Source organism: Cucurbita pepo, chromosome 13 (genome assembly GCF_057944985.1).
Source record: "Cucurbita pepo subsp. pepo isolate OVF chromosome 13, ASM5794498v1, whole genome shotgun sequence".
NCBI classification, from domain to species: domain Eukaryota; kingdom Viridiplantae; phylum Streptophyta; class Magnoliopsida; order Cucurbitales; family Cucurbitaceae; genus Cucurbita; species Cucurbita pepo.
The window spans coordinates 2,420,345-2,443,347 of NC_141810.1; the positions used below are offsets into that span (position 1 = coordinate 2,420,345).

General features: G+C 30.4%; 3 protein-coding genes and 1 pseudogene across 3 annotated transcripts; all 4 read right to left on the reverse strand.

Moving 5' to 3' along the window:
* Positions 1–14,752: 14,752 nt before the first annotated feature.
* LOC111809180 (protein P21) lies at positions 14,753–15,581 on the reverse strand. Its single transcript, XM_023695562.2, has one exon. The coding sequence runs from the start codon at positions 15,579–15,581 to the stop codon at positions 14,916–14,918; it is 666 nt and encodes a 221-aa protein (XP_023551330.2). The 3' UTR covers positions 14,753–14,915.
* A 1,501-nt stretch (positions 15,582–17,082) lies between these two features.
* Positions 17,083–17,551, reverse strand: LOC147789625 (thaumatin-like protein). Its single transcript, XM_087116928.1, has one exon. The coding sequence runs from the start codon at positions 17,549–17,551 to the stop codon at positions 17,147–17,149; it is 405 nt and encodes a 134-aa protein (XP_086973054.1). The 3' UTR covers positions 17,083–17,146.
* A 1,716-nt stretch (positions 17,552–19,267) lies between these two features.
* LOC111809128 (protein P21-like) lies at positions 19,268–20,048 on the reverse strand (annotated as a pseudogene).
* A 1,645-nt stretch (positions 20,049–21,693) lies between these two features.
* Positions 21,694–22,420, reverse strand: LOC147789626 (thaumatin-like protein; the record flags this gene model as incomplete). The annotated part of the gene is made up of 2 exons (XM_087116929.1): positions 21,694–21,742; positions 22,026–22,420. Coding segments are annotated over 2 exons (444 nt in total), but the record flags the coding sequence as incomplete, so codon positions are not given.
* Between the last annotated feature and the right edge of the window lie 583 nt (positions 22,421–23,003).

Consider the following 23,003-nt stretch of genomic DNA (forward strand, 5'->3'; position numbering starts at 1 on the left):
CGTCATCGGAGGAACTTGATTATGAATTGGGTCTGGTCCGTTTGGAACGTTGACCAGAGAGCCTCCAAAAATATTAACACCACTAGCTGTCGTCATTGGAGGAACTTGATTATGAATTGGGTTTGGTCCATTTGGAATGTTGACTAGAAAGCCTTCAAAAATATTAACACCCCCAGTCGTCATCGGAGGAACTTGATTATGAATTGGGTCTCGTCCGTTTGGAACGTTGACCAGAGAGCCTTCAAAAATATTAACACCACCAGTCTTCATCTGGTTGGATATACCACCAAAACGTCGATAAAACAAGCTCTGGTCAGAAGTAACCATCGAGGTGTGGGTGACGACAACAAGAAGTCCGATGAAGATGACAAGATGAGAGTTCACATGATGATTCGCCATGAATTCCAATTATCACAAACAAGATGTATTTTGGTTGAAGAAAATAGGTGATGAATGATAAACAGAATATTCAAATATTTATAGAAAAAATAATTAGCTGAATTAGAAATTTATAAATATTTACTTTTTATTGAAATAATTTTTTTTTTCCTTTTCTAGCTATTCTTTTCCTAATTAAATATTTTAGCGTTATTTTTAATTAAAAGTGAAATAAATTTCTTTTTTCTATTTAGTTTCCCCTTGAATACTTAATTTGAATATTATTTAAAATTGAAATAATTAAAAAAAAAAAAAAACAAATAGGAGAGGGTAAATCAAGGAATTGATGAAGCATTAAAAAAAAATCTAAAACCTAATGCATATTATTGGTGGAATAGTTATTAAGGAATGAAATTAAATTAAAAATTATTATAATAAATTATTATAATAGTATAAGATTCATTTAATATAATTTATTTCATTCTACTCAATATTTGATTTTTAAAATAGAAGTAGGACTAAATATTTAACGTTTAGATAATTTTATTAAAATCATTTATCTCAAAATAATTATTAAGATTTATTACCATCTCAACAACCTCAAAAACCTAAAATTTAAGTAAAATTAAATTAACATTCATTTAATTACTTAAAATTAAATTAATAATATAATTTAATAAAAGTAAAATTATAAAGCGTTTGAAAATGTAATAACATTTACCATACACGAACTTTATTATAGACAATGCACGAGGAATAACAAAGGCATCATCATCAGAATCTAAATGGGAAGATTCTTGTAACAAATAACTTCACCTAGTCTGAAAGCTATGGGGACTCCAAGACCTGGGTCGATTCGCTTATGGTGCAATTAGTTAATGTATTATATAATCAAAATTTCGCTTTTAGTATATATTAAAGATTTGTAAGATATAAAATTGAATAAGGACAATATATTTCTATGAATGATTTGGTTGACAAAAAAAGAGAGTTTTGGTGACACAATACCACCTATGTTTATTAATGTCATGAGAGTCGATTATTTAGTAAAGTTGTCCGGATAAATTTGTCAATAAAATTTAAAATGAAGTATATGGAAGAGTGTAGTGATTTCGTTTGGCCTCGAAGACCAAAAACATCTATAGTCTCTCATAAAACCGATGATAACTACATATAAGATATAAAATTTATCACATATAGAGAGAGAGAAAAAAGAAAAAAAAAAGATTTCCATGAAACAACACCACCCATTTTTATTAATATAATATCATAATCAATTCATCAGTAAATTGGTGACAATAATTTAGAAGATGGGAGAGGAACTTGATTATGAATTGGATTTGATCCCTCCGGAACTTCGTGTAGAGAGCCTTCAAAAAAATCAACACCACCCGACCTCATATCGGTTGATATACTCCCGCGTCGATTAGAAGATGGAAGAGGAACTTGATTATGAATTGGATTTGATCCCTCTGGAACTTCGTGTAGAGATCCTTCAAAAAAATCAACACCACCCGTTCTCATCTCGGTTGATATACCCCCAAAGCGTCGATTAGAAGATGAAAGAGGAACTTGATTATGAATTGGATTTGGTCCCTCCGGAACTTCATGTAGAGAGCCTTCAAAAAAATCAACACCACCCGTCTTCATCTCGGTTGATATACCCCGAAAGCGTCGATTAAAAGATGGAAGAGGAACTTGATTATGAATTGGATTTGATCCCTCCAGAACTTCGGGTAGAGAGATTCCAAAAAAATCAACACAACCCGTCTTCATCTTGGTTGATATACCCCCAAAGCGTTGATTAGAAGATGGAAAAGGAACTTGATTATGAATTGGATTTGATCCCTCCGGAACTTCGTGTAGAGAGCTTCCAAAAAAATCAACACCACCCGTCTTCATCTCGGTTGATATACCCCCAAAGCGTCGATTAAAAGATGGAACAAGAACTTGATTATGAATTGGATTTGATCACTCTGGAACTTCGTGTAGAGAGCCTCCAAAAAAATCAACACCACCCGTCTTCATCTTGGTTGATATACCACCAAAGCGTCGATAAAACAAGCTCTGATCAGAAACAACCATTGAGATGTGAGTGACGACGACAAAAAGTCCGATGACAATGACGAGATGATAGTTTAAATGATGAGTCGCCATAAATTCAAGTTATCACATACTAAATATATTTTGGTAACAGATAAATGAATTGTGACATAATACTCAAATATTTATAGGAAAAAAATAATTAACTCTAATTACCGATCTTTTCCTAAATATTAAATTATTGACCGTTATATATATCAATGGTTATTTTCCATCTATGAAATAATTTATTTTCCTATTTTAGCTCTGACTGAATCTTGCTGAATTATTCAAGTTATAAATATTTTAGTCGTAATTAGTAAATTTTTTTTTTTCTATTTTATTGGCCTTTAATTAAAGGCTTAATTGTAATATTATTCAAGTGTATGTCACCTCCCAAGAATGACACGTGTCACGCATGGAGATGCCGACTCCATTATCTCGCATGACATTAACGGCTTGACTTCTCGAATGCTGCTTGGTATACAAATAATATATGAATGGCCGATGAACGCACCATTATTTATTTTTGCATGTTTGGTTTAAGGGCACCCCTAGATATTAAGGATAGAAAACAATTCTATAGTTGGTTCTGTCGGGGCATTAAAGGTGCTGCTTGGATCGTCCTTGGGGTAACTATAAGCATGGGGGCACCTGTCCTTAGAGAATCGCGGGTACCAGGTGGCTCCACAGTTATTGGAGTTGCAGCAATAATGGATACCGAAGAAAATTTAAAATACATATAGTAAATTTAAAGAGAAAAAAAAAGGGTACATATAGAAATAAAAGTAAAAAATAATTTTTTTAGAGAAAAAGCTTGCTTAACTAAATTTAAAAAAAAAAAATAAGAACTAAAAATAATGTTTATAAGCTTAATTTTTTTAATAAAAATCAAAACAAAAAATTTATTGTTCTTCAAAATCTAAGAATATAAAACAAAAAAATAGAAAATCTTATGAGAATTAAATTTGTTTTTTAGTTTTCAAATTTTGATTTAAAATTTTAAAATATTTATAAAAAACTCTAAACTTTACAAATCAAATGATTATAAATTTAATTTTTTTTATTATTTATTGATGTGTTTCCATGAATTCTCTTTAAATATTTATGTACCTAAAATTACTTGGAAATTTAGAAGACGTAAGACGACGACTTATCGTCTGGCTTTAACTTGGTACAGTTCACAAGCCACCCGAGGAAAAAAAAATATATATATATATATATATTATTATTATTTTAATTTGTGTAGATTTTTTTAATGAATAAAATAAGATAATAATACTATAATTTATCTAAATAGTTCGATGAATAAAATATTAATTACAATTTTAATGCTCCATAACTCAATTTTCACACATAATTGTTAAGCGAAAACAAATGATTTAAACTACGTTTATTTGTATTCTCAATTGTCCTAACTATTGTTGTTGTTGTTGTTGTTATTATTATTATTATTATTATTATTATTATTATTATTATTATTATTATTATTATTATTATTATTATTATTATTATTATTATTATTATTATTATTATTATTATTATTATTATTATTATTATTATTATTATTATTATTATTATTATTATTATTATTATTATTATTATTATTATTATTATTATTATTATTATTATTATTATTATTATTATTATTATTATTATTATTATTATTATTATTATTATTATTATTATTATTATTATTATTATTATTATTATTATTATTATTATTATTATTATTATTATTATTATTATTATTATTATTATTATTATTATTATTATTATTATTATTATTATTATTATTATTATTATTATTATTATTATTATTATTATTATTATTATTATTATTATTATTATTATTATTATTATTATTATTATTATTATTATTATTATTATTATTATTATTATTATTATTATTATTATTATTATTATTATTATTATTATTATTATTATTATTATTATTATTATTATTATTATTATTATTATTATTATTATTATTATTATTATTATTATTATTATTATTATTATTATTATTATTATTATTATTATTATTATTATTATTATTATTATTATTATTATTATTATTATTATTATTATTATTATTATTATTATTATTATTATTATTATTATTATTATTATTATTATTATTATTATTATTATTATTATTATTATTATTATTATTATTATTATTATTATTATTATTATTATTATTATTATTATTATTATTATTATTATTATTATTATTATTATTATTATTATTATTATTATTATTATTATTATTATTATTATTATTATTATTATTATTATTATTATTATTATTATTATTATTATTATTATTATTATTATTATTATTAAAGCTCTGCTATATTTAAATCTATGTGACAAATTTTAATGAAAAAATAATAATTTAAAATAAAAATAATTTAAAAAAATAAATAGTAAATGAATAAATAAAGAAATGGATGAAACATAAGACACCAAATATTAAATTTTTGAAAAAGGAGTAATTAAATATTTAACATTAAAAATTTATTCCCTAAATATTTAATATTAAAAATTTATATAATTTTATTAAAATAATTTATTTGAGAATAATTGTTAAAATTTATTACACATCAAAAACCTAAAATTTAAGGAAAATTAAATTAATAATACGACTTAATAAAAGTAAAATTGTTAAGAATTATTAAATATCTAAAATTAAAGAACGTAATAATGTATTGAAAATATAATAACATTTACATTTACCGTGTATTATAGACTTATAGTTGATACAATCAATACAAAAAATATTTCTCGAGACTTGGGTCGATTTGCTAATGGTACAATTTGTTAATGTATTATATAATTAAAATATTCGAAATTCAAAAATTTACTTCCTAACCATTAATTATCGCTTTTAGTATATATTAAATATATTTCTATAAATCATTTTTAGTAAATATTAAATATATTTTTATGAACCATTTAGTTGAGAAAATCAAAAAGAAAAAAAAAAGAGTTTTGGTGACAATACTAGCTATGTTTATTAATATCATGAGAGTCATTTAGTAGAGTTGTCGGGATAAGTTTGTAAATAAATATTTAAAGTGGAGTATATGGAAGAGGAGCTTAATTATAGAGAGCATATTTTGAGTTCTCAAATCTCACATCAATTGGAGTAGGGATGAATTGAGGAGAACCACCAAAAACATCCATGCTCTCAGAACACCGACGACTTATAAGATATAAAATTTATCAAATATAAAATTGAACTAACATCGGTGATAACACTTATAAGATATAAAATTTATCAAATATAAAATTGAACTAGAAAAAAAAGGTTTCGGTGAAACAACACCACCAATTTTTATTAATATAATATCATAAAGAAGGGTGGGATGGCCATTTAGAAGGGTGGGATCGCCATTTATAAGATATAACTTTGGACAATGGCAATAAATTTTTATTAATATAATATCATAAAGAAGGGTGGGATGGCCATTTAGAAGGGTGGGATCGCCATTTATAAGATATAACTTTGGACAATGGCAATAAATTTTTATTAGCAATACTGTGGTAAATAAGAAGAGAGATTCGGTGAAACACCACCACCAATGTTGATTGACATCATTATTTAGTAAATTGGTGAGAATAATTTTTCAAATATATATTTAGAACCGAGTAGATGGAAGAGGAACACGGTTATGAATTGGGTCTGGACCCCCTGAAACAATGGGTAACCGAGTAGATGGAAGAGGAACACGGTTATGAATTGGGTCTGGACCCCCTGGAACTATGGGTAACCGAGTAGATGGAAGAGGAACATGGTTATGAATTGGGTCTGGACCCCCTGGAACGATGGGTAACCGAGTAGATGGAAGAGGAACACGGTTATGAATTGGGTCTGGACCCCCTGGAACTATGGGTAACCGAGTAGATGGAAGAGGAACACGGTTATGAATTGGGTCTGGACCCCCTGGAACTATGGGTAACCGAGTAGATGGAAAAGGAACACGGTTATGAATTGGGTCTGGACCCCCTGGAACTATGGGTAACTGAGTAGATGGAAAAGGAACACGGTTATGAATTGGGTCTGGACCCCCTGGAACTATGGGTAGAGATCTTCCAAAAAAATCAACACCACCCGTCTTCATCTCTGTGGATATTCTCCCAAAACGTCGGTAAAACAAGCTCTGGTCAGAAGTGACTGTCGGGACGTGGGTGACGACCATGAGAAGTCCGATGAAGATGACCAAATGATGAGCCGACATGAATTCCAATTATGAGAAACCAAAGGTATTTAGTAGAAGAAAAAAAGTATTTAGGATAAGAAAATAGATAATGAATATTATATGGAGAATATTCAAGATATTTATAGAGAAAATAATTAATTTCTGAATTAAAGTTGTTAGCAGTTATATTTTCATCACTTTAAATTTCTTAGCTGTTATACGTTTTATCATTTTAAATATTTATATCCTAACTGTTTTATCACTTTAAATTAATATCCTAACGGTTTCATCTCTTTAAATATCTTAGCTGTTATATTTAATTGTTATTTGTGAGTAGGTATATACCTTAATTGTCATTTGTTAGTAGGTATACACCTGATGAACCTTAGTGCGTTAGCCTGAAAAAAATATTGTTCTTACTACGAAATATTATAAATCTTCACTATGATACCATATTTTTATCTTATCAAAATATAGAATAATATATATGTCTTGCATAGTTTCTAATATTATTTTTATATAAAATTTTGACGTGGAGATTAAAAATTAGAAAAGATTTAATTAATACAATTGACTGATAAAAATTTATAAGATATAAAATTGAACATACGACTATATAATTCTATTAACAACCAACCTAATAAGAAAAGAGAAAAAACTGGTAATGAATATTATAACAACTTTATTGAAGTATTTATAAGGAAATTAGGAGACATATTAAGTAAAGGAATAGGCTCTCTTTTCATTAATTGGTTAAATTCTGGGTCGTTTTAAATAAGTTAACTATTTTTTCATCTAAAAATTGATGTATTTAAAATTAAATAGAAAATCGTATACTAAAATAACATATAAATATTATAAAATTAATATTTATTAATAACTATATGCATTAAAATTAATATTATTCATATTAATATTTATGAATAATATTAATATGATGGTCTAAACAAACTAAAAAAATCTAAAATTTAATGCATATTACTATAGTTATTAATAAATAAAATTAAATTAAAATTTAAGGCATGTTATTCCTTTATTAATAAATTATTGTAATGATATAAAATTTATAAGTATATCGGTTAACTGTAGACTTGAACTATTATAATTTGGACATGTCCATTGAAACTTAACGGAGAGAACTATAAAAAACATTCCTACTCTATTGTAACACCAATGATAACTACTGATAAGATATAAAATTTATCACATATAAAATTGAACGAGAGAAGAAAGGGTTTCCGTGGAAAACACCACCCATCTTTATTAATATAATATCATAAATAGTTCATTTAGTGAATGGGTGAGAATAATTTAGAAGATGAGAGAGAAACTTGATTATGAATTCGGTTTGATCCCTCTAGAATTTCGTGTAGGGAGCCTTCAAAAAAATCAACACCACCAGTTTTTGTCTTGGTGGATATACCCCCAAAATGTCGATAAAAGAAGCTTTGGTCAGAAACGATCACCGAGATGTGGGTGACAACGACAAGAAGTTTGATAAAGATCAACACGATCAAAACCATTAGTTTTTGTCCAGTGGATATATCCCCAAAACGTCGATAAAACAAGTTCGGGTCAGAAACGATCACCGAAGTGTGGGTGACAATGACAAGAAGTCCAATAAATATGACTAGATGAAAGTTCAGATGATGAGTGCTATTGACTGTTATAAATATTTACTTTCTATATAATTTTTTTTTAAATAATTTTTTTTTTTCCATTTCATTAGCTATTAATTGAGCAAATGGTTATTGAATTATTCAATGTTATAAATATTTTAGGGTTATTTTCAATCTAAAAATGAAATAAATTTGTGGTTGGCCTGGACACTTAATAAATAACCTAAAAATGAAATAAATTTCTCTTTCGTGACTGGCCCTTAATTGGAATATTATTTAAATTTTAAATATATATGTATAATAATCCAAAAAACCAACTCAATTTAGTAACTTATCTAAATTTTTTTTTGTATCAACCAATTTTTTTTAAACCCTGTATTTGTATTCTCATTGTAGTATAGTTTTTAAGAAATGAAATTAAATTAAAATTTTTGGCATATTATTGTTTTATCGATAAATTATTCTAATAGTATAAGATTTACAAGTATATCTCATTTAACCTAATTTATTTCACTCGATTTTTGAAATAGGGGTAAGACTAAATATTTAACCTTAAAAATTTATATAATTTTATTAAAATCTATTATTTAAGAATAATTATTAAGATTTATTATCATCTCAAAAACTTAAATTAAATTAACTTTTAATTAGTTAAAATTAAATTAATAATATAATAACATTTACCATACCGTCTATTATAGACTGATATAATCAATACAATGAATTGAAAATATAATATCACTTTATTATAAACAATGCGCCGGTGGAGGAATAACAAAGGCATCGTCATGAGAATCTGAATGTGAAGAACTCTTGTAACAAAGAATTTTACCCAGTCTCAAAGCTTTGGGGACTCTGGGACTTGGGTCGATTCAAAGAGGTGCAATTAGTGGAATCTGGTGAGTGACTAAACTTGGGAGGGATTTTGTATATGTGAAGAGAGTGTTTGTGAGAGGTTTTTCTCAAAGTTTTTCACCGAGAAGAAGAAGACCTTCCATGTACCATGATCACTTTATTTAAAGAGTCATGTTTGCATGTTCATGCAAATTTGAGATCACCAAATTTTGACACTTAAAATTTCACTCAAATGTTTGGGATTATGTGGCAAGCATGCATGTTTGAATTAACCAAATTTTGACACTCAAAATTCCACTCAAACTTGTGGGGTTTATTTGGCAACCATACAAGTTTGGTTGAACCAAATTTTGACACCTCAAAATACCAATAACATGGAATTTTCCATGAAATGAAGTCAACAGGTTGACTTTCTTCATTTTAATTCAACCATTAATTTGAATAATGAATTTCAAATTAAAGTAACATTATTAATTAAACTATTTAATTAATATTTAATATTAATTCAAATGTCAATCCCAATCAATTCCGACACATAATTGATTAAGATATTTAAATCTTATTTAAATATCTCAGATTCTCTCTTTTTGTTTAATTCGTAAATAAAACAAAAATGCGGTTAAATATATCGTATATATGTAGTGCATATTCCCTAATTTGAATTCGAACACTTCGAACTCACTCGTCACACTGTTCTATGGTGTAGTCCGATATGAGCTAGCAGAGGGACCTAATGGACCTATAGATCATGGGCTCCAAAGATCCAAGATTAACCGGTTAAACTCATTAACCTTGTTAACCAACATTCGTTAACTACTAGGACACTCCACTATAGCCTAGTAGTTGCACTCCCCTCAATATAGATATATTTCTGTCCATTTGATATAACCATGATTAGTAAGTCGATCCTTCACAGGTTGTTCGTAACTAGAGCTGGATCAATTTACCATTTTACCCCTAAAGTTACTTCTTGTTCCTTATGTCTCACTGATCCTCTAATGAACAATTGATTTGTGGTCCAACCAGTAAACCGAATCTCTCTTAGGCTAATGAGAGGGTAGGGCCCCTTGTTCAAGACCTGGAGTCAGTGCTTAAGGGAACTACCTCTCTTCTATCCCTAAAAGTGGGTAGGAGTGAATTCCATCTTGCACCCCACGTCCCCAGCCATTCACCCAATCTTACCCCTGAAATGGGAGGCCTATTGAGTCGGTGAACCAGAGCCACTCTCACCCATGCAAATCTAAGGATAATTCTGAATAAACAGGAGTTCATGGTTAGCTCGGGATTAAAACCGAGTTACCTAGGTTATCGAATGAAAAGAAAATCAGTCTCAACAGTAAACGACATTATAAAGTGAAAGTGGTTTTCTTCATTGTCCGATCTTATGCAATACTCATTGCATAAGACGCCCCCACTCCCATGTCTCCACATGTACAATTTTGTGATCACATTATTTATATCATATACAAAAGTGGGCCGCATCCATAGTGTCCCCAGAATAAGGTACTCAGCCTTATCCTTATACTATACATCATTTTGACTATATATACTTGAACTTGATCCACTCTTATGTCTCTACATATAGTTCAAGTAATCATATTATAGCCAGAGTGTTCTTAGTTTATTGGATTTAGATTAATGATTGTAAAGTTCACTTTATTCAATAACAATCTTTACTGAATAAACAACAATAATAACTTTATTGAAAATATAATATGTTTTTGTTTACAAACTATGAGTTTTAGGACATAAAACCCAACACATTTACCGTGTATTATAGACTTATAGTTAATATAATCAATACAAAAAATACTCCGAGACTTGGGTCGATTCGCTGATGGAGCAATTAGTTAATGCATCGTATAATTAAAATGTTGGAAATTCAAAAATTCACTTCCTAACCATTAATTATGGCTTTTAGTATATATTAAAGATTTGTAAAATATAAAATTGATATAATATAAACTATTTAGTTGACAAAATCTAAAAGAAAAAAGAAAGAGTTTTGGGGAAACAATACGAGTTTTGGCGAAACAATACAAGTTTTATTAATATCATGAGAGTCGATTATTTAGTAAAGTTGTCGGGATAAATTTGTAAATAAATATTTAAAGTGGAGTATATGGGAGAGGAGTTTAATTATGAAGAGCATATTTTGAGGTCTTAAATCTCACATCAATTGGAGCAGGATGAATCGAAAAAAAAATTACCAAAAACATTCATACTCTCTCAAAACACCGATGATAAGTACTTATAAGATATAAAATTGAACGAGAGAAGGAAAAAAAAAAGGCGAACACCACCCATTTTTATTAATATAATGTCATGTAAAAACACTTAAAAAAAAGTTATGAAAATGGTAGAACATAAACCAAAGAATAACTTAAGGGATCCATGTTAGCTGATCAAAGCAAAATAACAATCAAAATGTTTAATAAACACTAAAATGGCTTGGAAAATAGGACTGAAATTAAAAATGATCCATCTATTGATCCCAAGAGGAAGCGAGAATTTACAGAGATAATTCGTATTTTCGAGCCCATGGGCCGAAATAAGAGGAACTTCAAGAGTTCCAACCGGCATTTTCACGATGACGAAAAGAAGAAGTTTGAAAGAAAGATATTCCAAATTGTAATCTCATCGTTTTTTTAAGAGAATTGTTTGTGCAAACATATATATATATATAGAGGCGTCGAAAGGATCTAACGAGCTGAACGGACAATGCTCCGCCATAAAAGCAGCAATTAGACCCGGTCTTGCATGACTTGTCATTTGTTGAAAGTCTTTCTTTGTTTGATCCAAACAATCATTATGTCCCATTTAGCCAATAGAGAAAATTTTATTCCAATTTTTTCTCTTATTTCTGAAGTAGAAATTTTCTAAAAAATGTATGTGATTTGAAAATTCACTCCCTAACATGTTGAACTTAAACCGGAAGAGTGTTTGGACCCGTCCATGATAACGACATATAGAATATAAATTGAACAATGACAATAAATTTTTATTAGCCATACTGTGGTAAATAAAAAAAAATAAAAAAAATAAAAAAGTTTAGGTGTACACCACCACCAATGTTGATTGACACCATAAAGAGTTCATTAGTAAATTAGTGAGAATAATTTCTCAAATATATATTTAGAACCGAGCAGGTGGAAGAGGATCACGGTTATGAATTGGGTCTGGACCCCCTGGAACTACGGGTAGAGATCTTCCAAAAAAATCAACACCACCCATCTTCATCTTTGTGGATATTCCCCCAAAACGTCGGTAAAACAAGCTCTGGTCAGAAGTGACCGCCGGGGCATGGGTAACGACCATGAGAAGTCCGATGAAGATGACAAAATGATGAGCCGCCATGACTTCCAATTATAAAAAACAAGAGGTATTTAGTAGAAGAAAATAGATGATGAATATTATAAGGAGAATATTCAAGATATTTATAGAGAAAATAATTAACTTCTCAATCAACAAAATAAACAAAATAAACAAAATCTTCTCCTAATGGTAGAATTCTTCATCACTTTAAATATGTTAACGGTTATATCAAATATGTTAACGGTTATATCAAATATGTTAACGGTTATATCTTGACTACAGAAAATAATTAATTTCTGAATCAACAAAATCTTCTCCTAATGGTAGAATTCTTCATCACTTTAAATATCTTACCTGTTATATCTTAATTGTTATATCTTGGTTGTTATGTATATACCTAATGAACCTTTGTGGTGCGCTAGTCTATATAAAAAAAATATTGTTCTTACCAAGATTATATTATAAATCTTCACTAATATGGTACCATATTTTTATCTTATCAAAATATAGAATAATATATATGTCTCGTATAGTTTCTAATACTATATTTGTATAAAGTTTTAACGTAGAGATTAAAAATTTTGAAAAATATTTAATTAATACAATTGAGTGTTAAAGATTTATAAGATATAAAATTGAACATCCGACTATATAATTCTATTAACGACCAACCCAATAAAAAAAAGAGAAAAAACCGGATAATGAATATTATAACGAGATTATTGAAGTATTTAGAGGGAAAGTAGGGGACCTATTAAGTAAAGAAGTAAGCTCTCTTCTCATTAATTGGTTGAATTCTTGGTCATTTTAAATAATTTAGCTATTTTTTTCATCTAAAAACCAATGTATTTAAAATTAAATAGAAAACCTTATACTAAAATAACATATTTGTTAGTGTATACAATATTTATGAATAAACAAACACAAAAATCTAAAATTTAATACATTTTACTATAATTATTAATAAATTAAAATGTAAGGTATGTTATTATTTTATTAATAAGTTATTATAATGGTATAAAATTTATTAGTATATGGGATAACTGTGGACTTGAACTATTACAGTCTGGACCCGTCCATTGAAACTTAACGGAGAGAACCACAAAAAACATTCATATTCTCTCGTAACACGGATGATAACTACTTATAAGATATAAAATTTATCACATATAAAATTGAACGAGAGAAAAAAAAAAGTTTCCATGAAAAACACCACCAATTTTTATTAATATGATATCATAAAGAATTCAACAGTAAATTGGTGGGAATAATTTAGAAGATGGGGAGGAACTTGATTATGAATTGGATTTGATCCCTCCGAAACTTCGTGCAGAGAGCCTTCAAAGTAAATAAACACCACCCGTCTTCATCTCGGTTGATATACCCCCAAAGCGTTGATAAAACAAGTTCTAGTCAGAAGCGACCATCGAGGTGTGAGTGACGACGACAAGAAGTACGATAAAGATGACGAGATGATAGTTTAGAGTATGAGTCACCCTAAATTTCAGTTATCACAGACTAAATATATTTTGGTAGAAAATGATAGGTAATGAAGTGTAAGGATAATATTTAAATATTTATAGAAAAAATATTAAATATTAAATTATTGACTATTATATATATTTTGGTTATTTTTCATCTCTAAATTATTATTTTTTTTTTTTTTTTGCTCTTTAAATCTTAATTATAAGGTTATAAATATTTTAGCCGTTATGGTAAAGAAACAACGCCGGAAACATCGTCGGAAAATCGTGTGAAAACGGGTGAAGAAGATGAAGTCCACCGGACTCGGATCCGGGTCGGACCCAACCCACGGCGTAAGCCTATCTGTACATACGGCCTAGAAACGCTAACGGCCCAATGGGATAAACAGCCCAGAAGCGTGCAGCCCAGTCGGAGATTCGGATGCGCGACCCAAAACAGCCATCCTCGGCCCGCCTGCACCAACCAGTGAGTAGGCCCAGCAGAAGTCAATCTGAAGCCCACCTGAGGATACGGCCCAACCCACAGTCGCCTGCAACCCGAAACCTGAAGACGCGACCCGGAGTCCACCTTGACCCGGAACGACACTGACACGCGCCACCTCCTTTAAGTGACACGTGTCACGCATGGAAACGCCGACTCCCTCATCTCGCATGACATTAATATTTCGTTTCTTAGATTTTTGACCGTTCGGAAGCTCAGGCAAATGATGTTTGTATATGGTCGGAGTTTGCTTCCTCAATTTAAATTGAATTAAATTAGAAAAATGATATTTACTAAGAGAATTAGGTGAATTGTTAATAGGGTCGACCATAGTTGAAACAGACTCGCACATGTATATATTATCTTTAAAAACACAACCCATACCACGTAATAAGGATTAAACATAGGAAATTAAACATCATATATATATGAAGGGCGGATGAGCGCACCATTATTTATTTTTGCATGTTTGGTTTAAGGGCACCCCAAGATATTAAGGGCAGAAAACAACCCTATAGTTGGTTCCGCCGGGGCAAGTGAAGGTGCTGGTTGGATTGTCGTTGGGGTAACTGTAAGCGCTGGGACACCTGTCCTTGAAAAATCGCGAGTACCAGGTGGCTCCACAGTTGCCGGAGTTGCAGCAATACCGGTCACTCTTGAAGACAGTGCACGGGTTGTTACAGCCTCCCGGAGCCTTCAGCTCGTTCGGGCACTGTGCGTTGATGTCAAACCGACAGCTGATGCCCCTGCACCGACCAGAAGTGGGACTGAACTCCATTGGAACGTTAAACCCATCGACAAGTGAGATATCAAAGAAGTCCAAGTTGTTCCATTGGTTCAATGCGTATTCAGCTAGGGTGTTGGGCGGAGCGCCGTAGCCTTGGCATTGGAGGCGACCACCACAGTCCCCAGTTTGACATCGTCCGTTGCCAGACTGGTCAAAGTTGCAGTTGGTTCGAGCCCAAATGCGAGCGGCCGCAGTGCCGGGGTTAACCCAGAATGTCCATACCTCATTACGGTTGAGCCTTCGTCCGCCGCCCGGTACAGCGGCCGCCCAAACGGTGAAAGGGCAATTGTTGCGGACTTTAAAAGTGGCTGCATCCGCATATTTGACGCAGAAAAGCGTGGAGAAAAGGAGAAAGAAAATGGTGATCTTCATAAGCTTTGTGCTTAAACAACCGATCTAATGAGGTTTATATAGGAAATTAGAGAACATCACGAGCTTAAAGTGGGTTTGGAATATAAACACAAATCCCATTTGGAAAAGAGTTCCCCACTAACCAAAAATAGTGGTCCACGTCGATAAATTAATATCAATTTTATAATAATTTAGTACTTTTTTCTTTTTTTCTTTTTTCTTTTAATGTTTTAATCAAAATTTAAAATATATATATATATAGTACATATAGAAATAAAAGTAAAAATAAATATTTTTTAGAGAAAAAGCTTGTTCCCGGTTAATATTCTTAACTAAATTTTAAAAACAAAAATAAGAATTAAAAATAATGTTTATAAGATTAATTTTTTAATAAAAATCAAAACAAAAAATTTATTGTTCTTCAAAATTTAAGAATATAAAATAAAAAAAATAGAAAATCTTATGAGAATTAAATTATTTTGTTAGTTTTCAAATTTTGATTAAGATTTTTAAAATATTAACTTTAAAAATCAAATGATTACCGATTTAAAATTTTATTATTAAAAATCAAATGAATTCTTCTTTAAATATTTATGTACTAAGATTGCTTGGAAATTTAGAAAACGACTTATCGTCTGGCTTGACTGGGTACAGTGAATTAGGAGGACGACTTATCGTCTGACTTTGACTTGGTACAGTCCACAAGCCACCACAAAAAAAAAAATATATATATTTTTTTCAAAATGTAATGAGTAAAATAAGATAATAATACTATAATTTATCTAAAATAGTTAGATGAATAAAATATTAATTACAATTTTAATGCTTGATTAACTCAATTTTCACACACAATTGTTAAGCTAAAAGAAATGATTTTGAGACATAACAAGTATTTTTTTAAATATACAACTAAATATTTTAAAATTTAGTACTTTGAATAAGTATAAAAAAAAACAATATATTCAAATTATGTGTCCTGGTAAAAGCATAATTAGATGGATAAAATATTAATCATTATCTTAAATATTGATGGTTTAATCTTTACCTATCGGATTAAATTTCTAAAAATTTCAATAATACCCTTAAATCTTATAAAATATTTTTACTATCAACCTATCTCTGGTAGACCATTTCCATCTTCAATTTTAATAATTAGGAGTAAATATTTTTTCACTTTTTTCTAAATATTTAAGAGTATTAACGTTAGTTTCGAAAGTTTATAAATATTTTTTAAATATGAAATTAAGAGTTTCCTCCGTATACTAACCATAAATGTATTTGTTTTATTTTATTTTTTTATTATTATTATTATTATTATTATCATCGTCCAAAATTAAAATGGAAAACTTTAATATATATAAAAGAGACGAGATTAATGTTGAAATCGAAATATAATTAACTTATTACAATCACTCAAATACTCGCATACATATATAATAGAAGAAAACTAAAGCATACGGAAATGAAGCAAGACTCATGTATATATATATATATATATATATATATATATATATATATATATATATATATATATGAGCTCTTAATTATTTAGACTATAGTTTTGTGATTATTATAAATATATTTTTTTAAGGGCAAAACACAACCTTATAGTTAGTTCCACCGGGGCAAGTAAAGGTGCTGGTTGGATCGTCCTTGGGGTAGCTATACGCATCGGGGCAACGATCCTTGAAGAACCTAGACAAAGGGGTCGGCCCACAGTTGCCGGAGTTGCAGCAGAATTCGTCCGTTTTGAACACGGTGCAAGGGTTGTTGCAGCCTCCAGGAGCCCTCAGCTCGTTGGGGCATTGTCCGTTGATGTCTACGCCGCACCGGATGCCCCTGCACCCACCAGAAGTCGGACTAAAATCCATTGGAACGTTGAACCCATCCACAAGAGAGATATCGAAGAAGTCCATGTTGTTGAATATAGAGCTCGATAATATAGAGATAGAACTCGATAGTATAGAGCCAGTTTGAATTGGAATAGTCATGGTCTTTCCAAATTTTTCTTGTAGGGTCACAAAGATTTCGAATCGAGTTTCTTTGTTTTGTCTATAACTATAGGTAATAGTTATTTTAATTTACATATAAGTCCACGACAATGTTTTATGATAATATTTCAAATAATTATTTTCGCATAAAATAATTATGTTAGGTGTAAAGTAGCAACTTTAAGTTAATATAAATTTAGGGTTGTTACATTATACGTATCATGATAGAATATGATGATAATAGGATGATGGTTAGTTAGGATGTCAGAACTAACACAAACTTGTGTCATCATTTAGGATGACTGTAATGCCCCATGCCCCAGCCCAGGATCAGTATATGACGATCCAGATGTTCTCTTGCAATACGAGTCATTCTAGCATGCTTTGTTTTCACTCACATGCATCTTAGGAAAATTTCTAGTAGGTCACCCAACATAGAATTGCTCCATATAAAACATTAATCATAAAGTTTTTATGATTGAGCCACCGTAAAGGAACGCACCTCGTTAATACAAGAAGTGGTTTTCAATTATTTTAACTCTATTTTAATCATTCTATTCTCAACGTTGCTCTCATTTCAATCTGGTCTCGGTTAATTAATGTATTCCTCCTTTACTCGAGTGTCACAATTACTATTTGCAACGATGTCAATTTTCAACTAACCATGGTATTGGTTAAAATTTGATCAATAATTTTGAAAAAAATAATAATAAAACCAAAATTAACCATATATATATATATATATATTAAAATTATGAAATAAATATTTTACAATTTTTAAAATACATTATAATACTTCGTATTAACTTGAAGAGAGAGAGGAAAAAAGAGGAAGGAGAGATCAATAATTTAGAAACATATTTATTTCTTAAAATTTGAGCAACAAAACAAAGTTACAAATTAATAACAACAACATCACAATAATTGATCTACGTAAGCTCGCCACCGGAGGAGGCTGCCACGGCCACGATCCACATAAGCTCGCCACTGGAGGAGGCCGCCGGGGTCCCTAGTTCCGACCGAAATCCAGGAGCTACCGGAGCTGGGATCCACGACGAATGCCCAATTATTATCTTTGTCACTTATAAGCTGCCGTAAGGTTTGAGTGTCGGAAATGGCTTGAGACGAAGCTGCGTTGGAGTGGACATGGAAGGAGAAGAGATAAAGGAGGAAGATGAGGAAGCAATTAATGGAGGCTCCCATGCCCAAGTTTGGTGCTCGGAAAGACAAAAATGGGCTGGGATTTAAAGATGAACTAGTACAATCAACGCGTTAAGAGTATTAAATGCTTTGAATTTTCATTTAGAGTGAAATTTGGGGTATTGGCTTGACTTGGACTAAGTCTTGGTCTTTGGATTCATCCAAACAAGGTTTAGGGTGATTTAACTCGAAGGTAATTCGGGTTGTGGGACACTTTCGAAAATTTCCAAGAAAATATGTCAAACATTTCATACCAAAAGTCTAGTAATTGTATGGAAACATTACTTCATTTTTCATATTATTTTGTGTTCTATGAAGATAAATACAATTATTAGTATAAGATTTTAGTAGCTACATCCACAAAATTTAAAGTCTAAATCGAGTTAAAAAAGTGTTTATTGTTTATTGAAGATATCATATGTGCTAATTTTCGAACCCATCCAGCTCTTATTACAACTGCTCTCCATATGGGAGCTCTTATTATGAGCCAAGTTTGGATTTTTATATTGTAGCGTTTTAAGGGCAAAAAACGACCTTATAGTTGGTTCCTCCCGGGCAAGTAAAGGTGCTGGTGGCATCGTCTTTTGGGTAACTGTACGCATCTGGACACCGATTCTTGAAGAATATGGAGTAATCTGTTGGCCCGCAGCTGCTGTTTGGGGCAGTGCAACAGTACCGATCGCCACCGAACACCGTGCAAGGGTTGTTGCAGCCTCCGGGAGCCCTCAGCTCATTTGGGCACTGTCCGTTGATGTCGGCTGTGCACCTTTATTAAGAATATGAATAAACCACCGAACTTTTTAAAAGTTTAAAATATTTAAAAATAAAAATATATATAAAGTTTACGAGTATTTTTATTATTTCAAATTAATTTAATATACCTGATGCCACGAGTACACCCGCCAGAGGTCGGGCTGAACTCCATCGGAACGTTAAATCCATCAACGAGAGAAATATCAAAGAAGTCCAAGTTATTGAATTGGTTCAATGCGTACTCGGCTAGGGTGTTCGGGGGAGTACCGTAAGCCTGACACTGGAGGAGGCCATCACAGTCACCAGTTTGACATTGACCGCGACCCGACGCATCGAAGTTGCAGTTGGTTCGAGCCCAAATACGAGCATTCGTAACGTCGAGTTTCAGTTCAAGTGTCCAAACATCAGTTTGATTAAGCTCTCATCCACCTCTTGGCACTACGGCAACCCAAACAGTGAAGTCACAATTGTTCCAGATTTCAAAGATAGCTGCATGGGTGTGAGAACAAAAAGAAAGAAGAGAAAAAAGAAAACAAATATTCATAATTATCCTCTTCGTCTTTGTTTCCATCTTCCTAACTTGCATCTTTACACGATCATAGTCGTAGTTAACTAGAGATCGAAGAACATTTCAATCTTTTAAAGAAAGTCTAGTTGAAAACAATTATTGAATTTGATATTTATTAGAGATCGAATAGACAGAATTTTGGTATTTTCTTTCTTTTATGAATTAATTCTTTTATAATTCTTATTAAATATATGGAAGGCTATGTATATTTTATTATAATGGTCAAAATAATTTAAGATAAAAATGGTTGATATTTAATTTAGTGTGTATTTAGTCCATGTAATATTTGAAAAATTGAAAATTACTTTTAAATAATAATAATAATAATTCTCAACCATCTATAATCTATAATCCATTGATAATTCTAGTAGAGACTTTCTCCCCATTTTGTCCCTTTTTAATCAATACTATTCCATATTTGAATAATTTAAAGTTTATTTAATATATATATAATTATTACCACAGTTAGATAACTTTTAAAAAAAAGGTAAAAAATATGTTATAAATTAATTAGATTCAATTTTTGAAAAAATCATTAATTTGAATAATAAAGAAATAATTGAGTTTAGTTTATAAAAGGTTAAATTAATAGCAAGAACCAGGAATGTAAAATGTTAGTAAAAAACAATATAATAGAAATAAATAATTGGAGGTGAAAAAAGGATTTAATTTTATTCTCACGGTGGTTAGATTATAGACAAATACTTGAAATTCAACGAATTTTCATATTTCTAAATTAAGCTATATTTATATAACAATAATTGTAGCCATATGTACAACAAATCAGAGTGGCGCAGCGGAAGCGTGGTGGGCCCATAACCCACAGGTCCCAGGATCGAAACCTGGCTCTGATAAAGAAAAGCTTCCGAACTCTGTTTTTGCTTTACCTTGCCTATTTTGGGTTTTGACGAAACTGGGCCCATTAGGCTTATATATTGAGATGGTCTTAGTCACTGAGGCACGAAACATGGCCCATTTGGGCCTGTACATATTGGGCTAGGCTTGGTCTGATCTCTTTTGGGCTTTAACAAAAGTGGGCATATTGGGCTTCTATATATTGGTATGGGCTTAGTAATGGGCTCAAAACTGGGCCCAATGGCTTATATATAATGGGCAGGGTTTCGTCTGCTCTGTTTTTGGTTTTAACGAAAGTGGGCCCATTGAGCTTATATATTGGACTGAGCTTAGTCCTTCGGCTCGAAATTAGGCCCATTCGGCCAGCACATATTGGACTTGGGCTAGTCTGATCTGTTTTTGGTTTTACGAAAGAAGGCCCATTTGGGCGTATAGATACTGGGCTGGGCTTTGTCTGCACTGCTTTTGGGTTTTTAACTAATGTGCGCCCATTGGGCTTATATATTTTGCAGGGCTCTAAGCTGGGCCCATTGGGCTAAACGAAATTTGGCTGGGCTTCTTTATCCCGTAGGAAAGAATAAGTAGAAAAAGGAATAAATATAGTGACTATTATAAATGGTGTTTTGTTTTCCTCTCCCACTGGGACATCATAACCTGCTTGATTGAATGAGTCAGTGGCTCAATTTAAAACAAGATTCTAATTTTATTTAGTTGATCTCAATTTTGTAGGAGGAAATGTTAATTTTTTTTTTTAATTTGACGGTTCTTACTTCAATAAAAGCTTAAATGGTGAAGTATCGTTGTTACTCGAATCCCTGAGTACGAGAGTTGCTTAAAGTTTAGATTGATATAATTATTAGTTCGAAATTTCAATATATGCATATAAATTGAGAAAAAAAATGTTTTTATGGTCCGTTGAAAATATTATTGTACTAATTTTCCATCCCATCGAGCTCTTATTACAACTACTCCATATATATATGAATATGGGAGCGGTTACTTAATCGGAGCAAAGTTGTGGTTTTAATATTTGAAAACTTTTATTATAATTTTTAAATAAAATATAAAGTTTAGGAATATTTTATTAATTTAATATACCTTATGCCACCGACGCCACCACCCGTGCACTTGCAAGAAGTTGGGCTGAACTCCATGGGAACATTAAAGCCATGGGCGAGAGATATATCAAATAGGTCCAAGTTGAACAAATTGAATTGGTCCGATGTGTATTCTGCGAGGGTGGTCGGCGGAGTACCATAAGCTAGGCACTGGAGGAGGCCACCACAGTCACCCGTCTCACATCTACCGTGACCTGACTCATCGAAGCTGCAGTTGGTTCGAGCCCAAATACGAACACCCTTAAGGTCGGGTTTCACTTCGAATGTCCAAACATCTGTTTGATTAAACTGTCGTCCACCGCCCGGTACTACAACAGCCCAAACAGTGAAGACACAATTGTTGCGGACTTCAAACGTAACTGCATGGGTGTGGAAAATTAATTAAATTTAATTTTAAAAAGTGTCATTAATTTGAAAGAGTTTAGTTTATAAAAATTAATAAAAATAAATTGTTAATACTTTATTTGAAATATATTATTTTAAATACACGTGAGACTTTTCAAAAGTTTCATTAATATTTAAATATTTTTTAAAAAAATTACAAAAATACAGTTGTTATAAATATAATCATTATTATCGTGTTTTAAAAATACCTATTAATTAAAAAAAAATTAACAGCTCGATGACCTAATCCAATCCAATCCGAAAATAGAAGGTCGAGTTGGATTAATTTAGATTAAGTTGTCAACCCTATCATTCAAGTATCAATCGGACCCCCAAAATTTACAGTTGGTCAATTTTTTAGAATAATAATTAATTATAATATTTTAAAAAATAAAATAAATCCTTTAAGAGATTTTTCTATTTTAGTAGAACAATCTGAATCATATTTTTTTAAAAATTATTTTAAAATTTTTGATAAAAATAGGAGTTTTGTTCGACTCATGTAATTTAAATATGTAATTTAGTTCTTCTAAAAATATGATAGACAGTTTTAAATATTATTTTAACCTAAGAT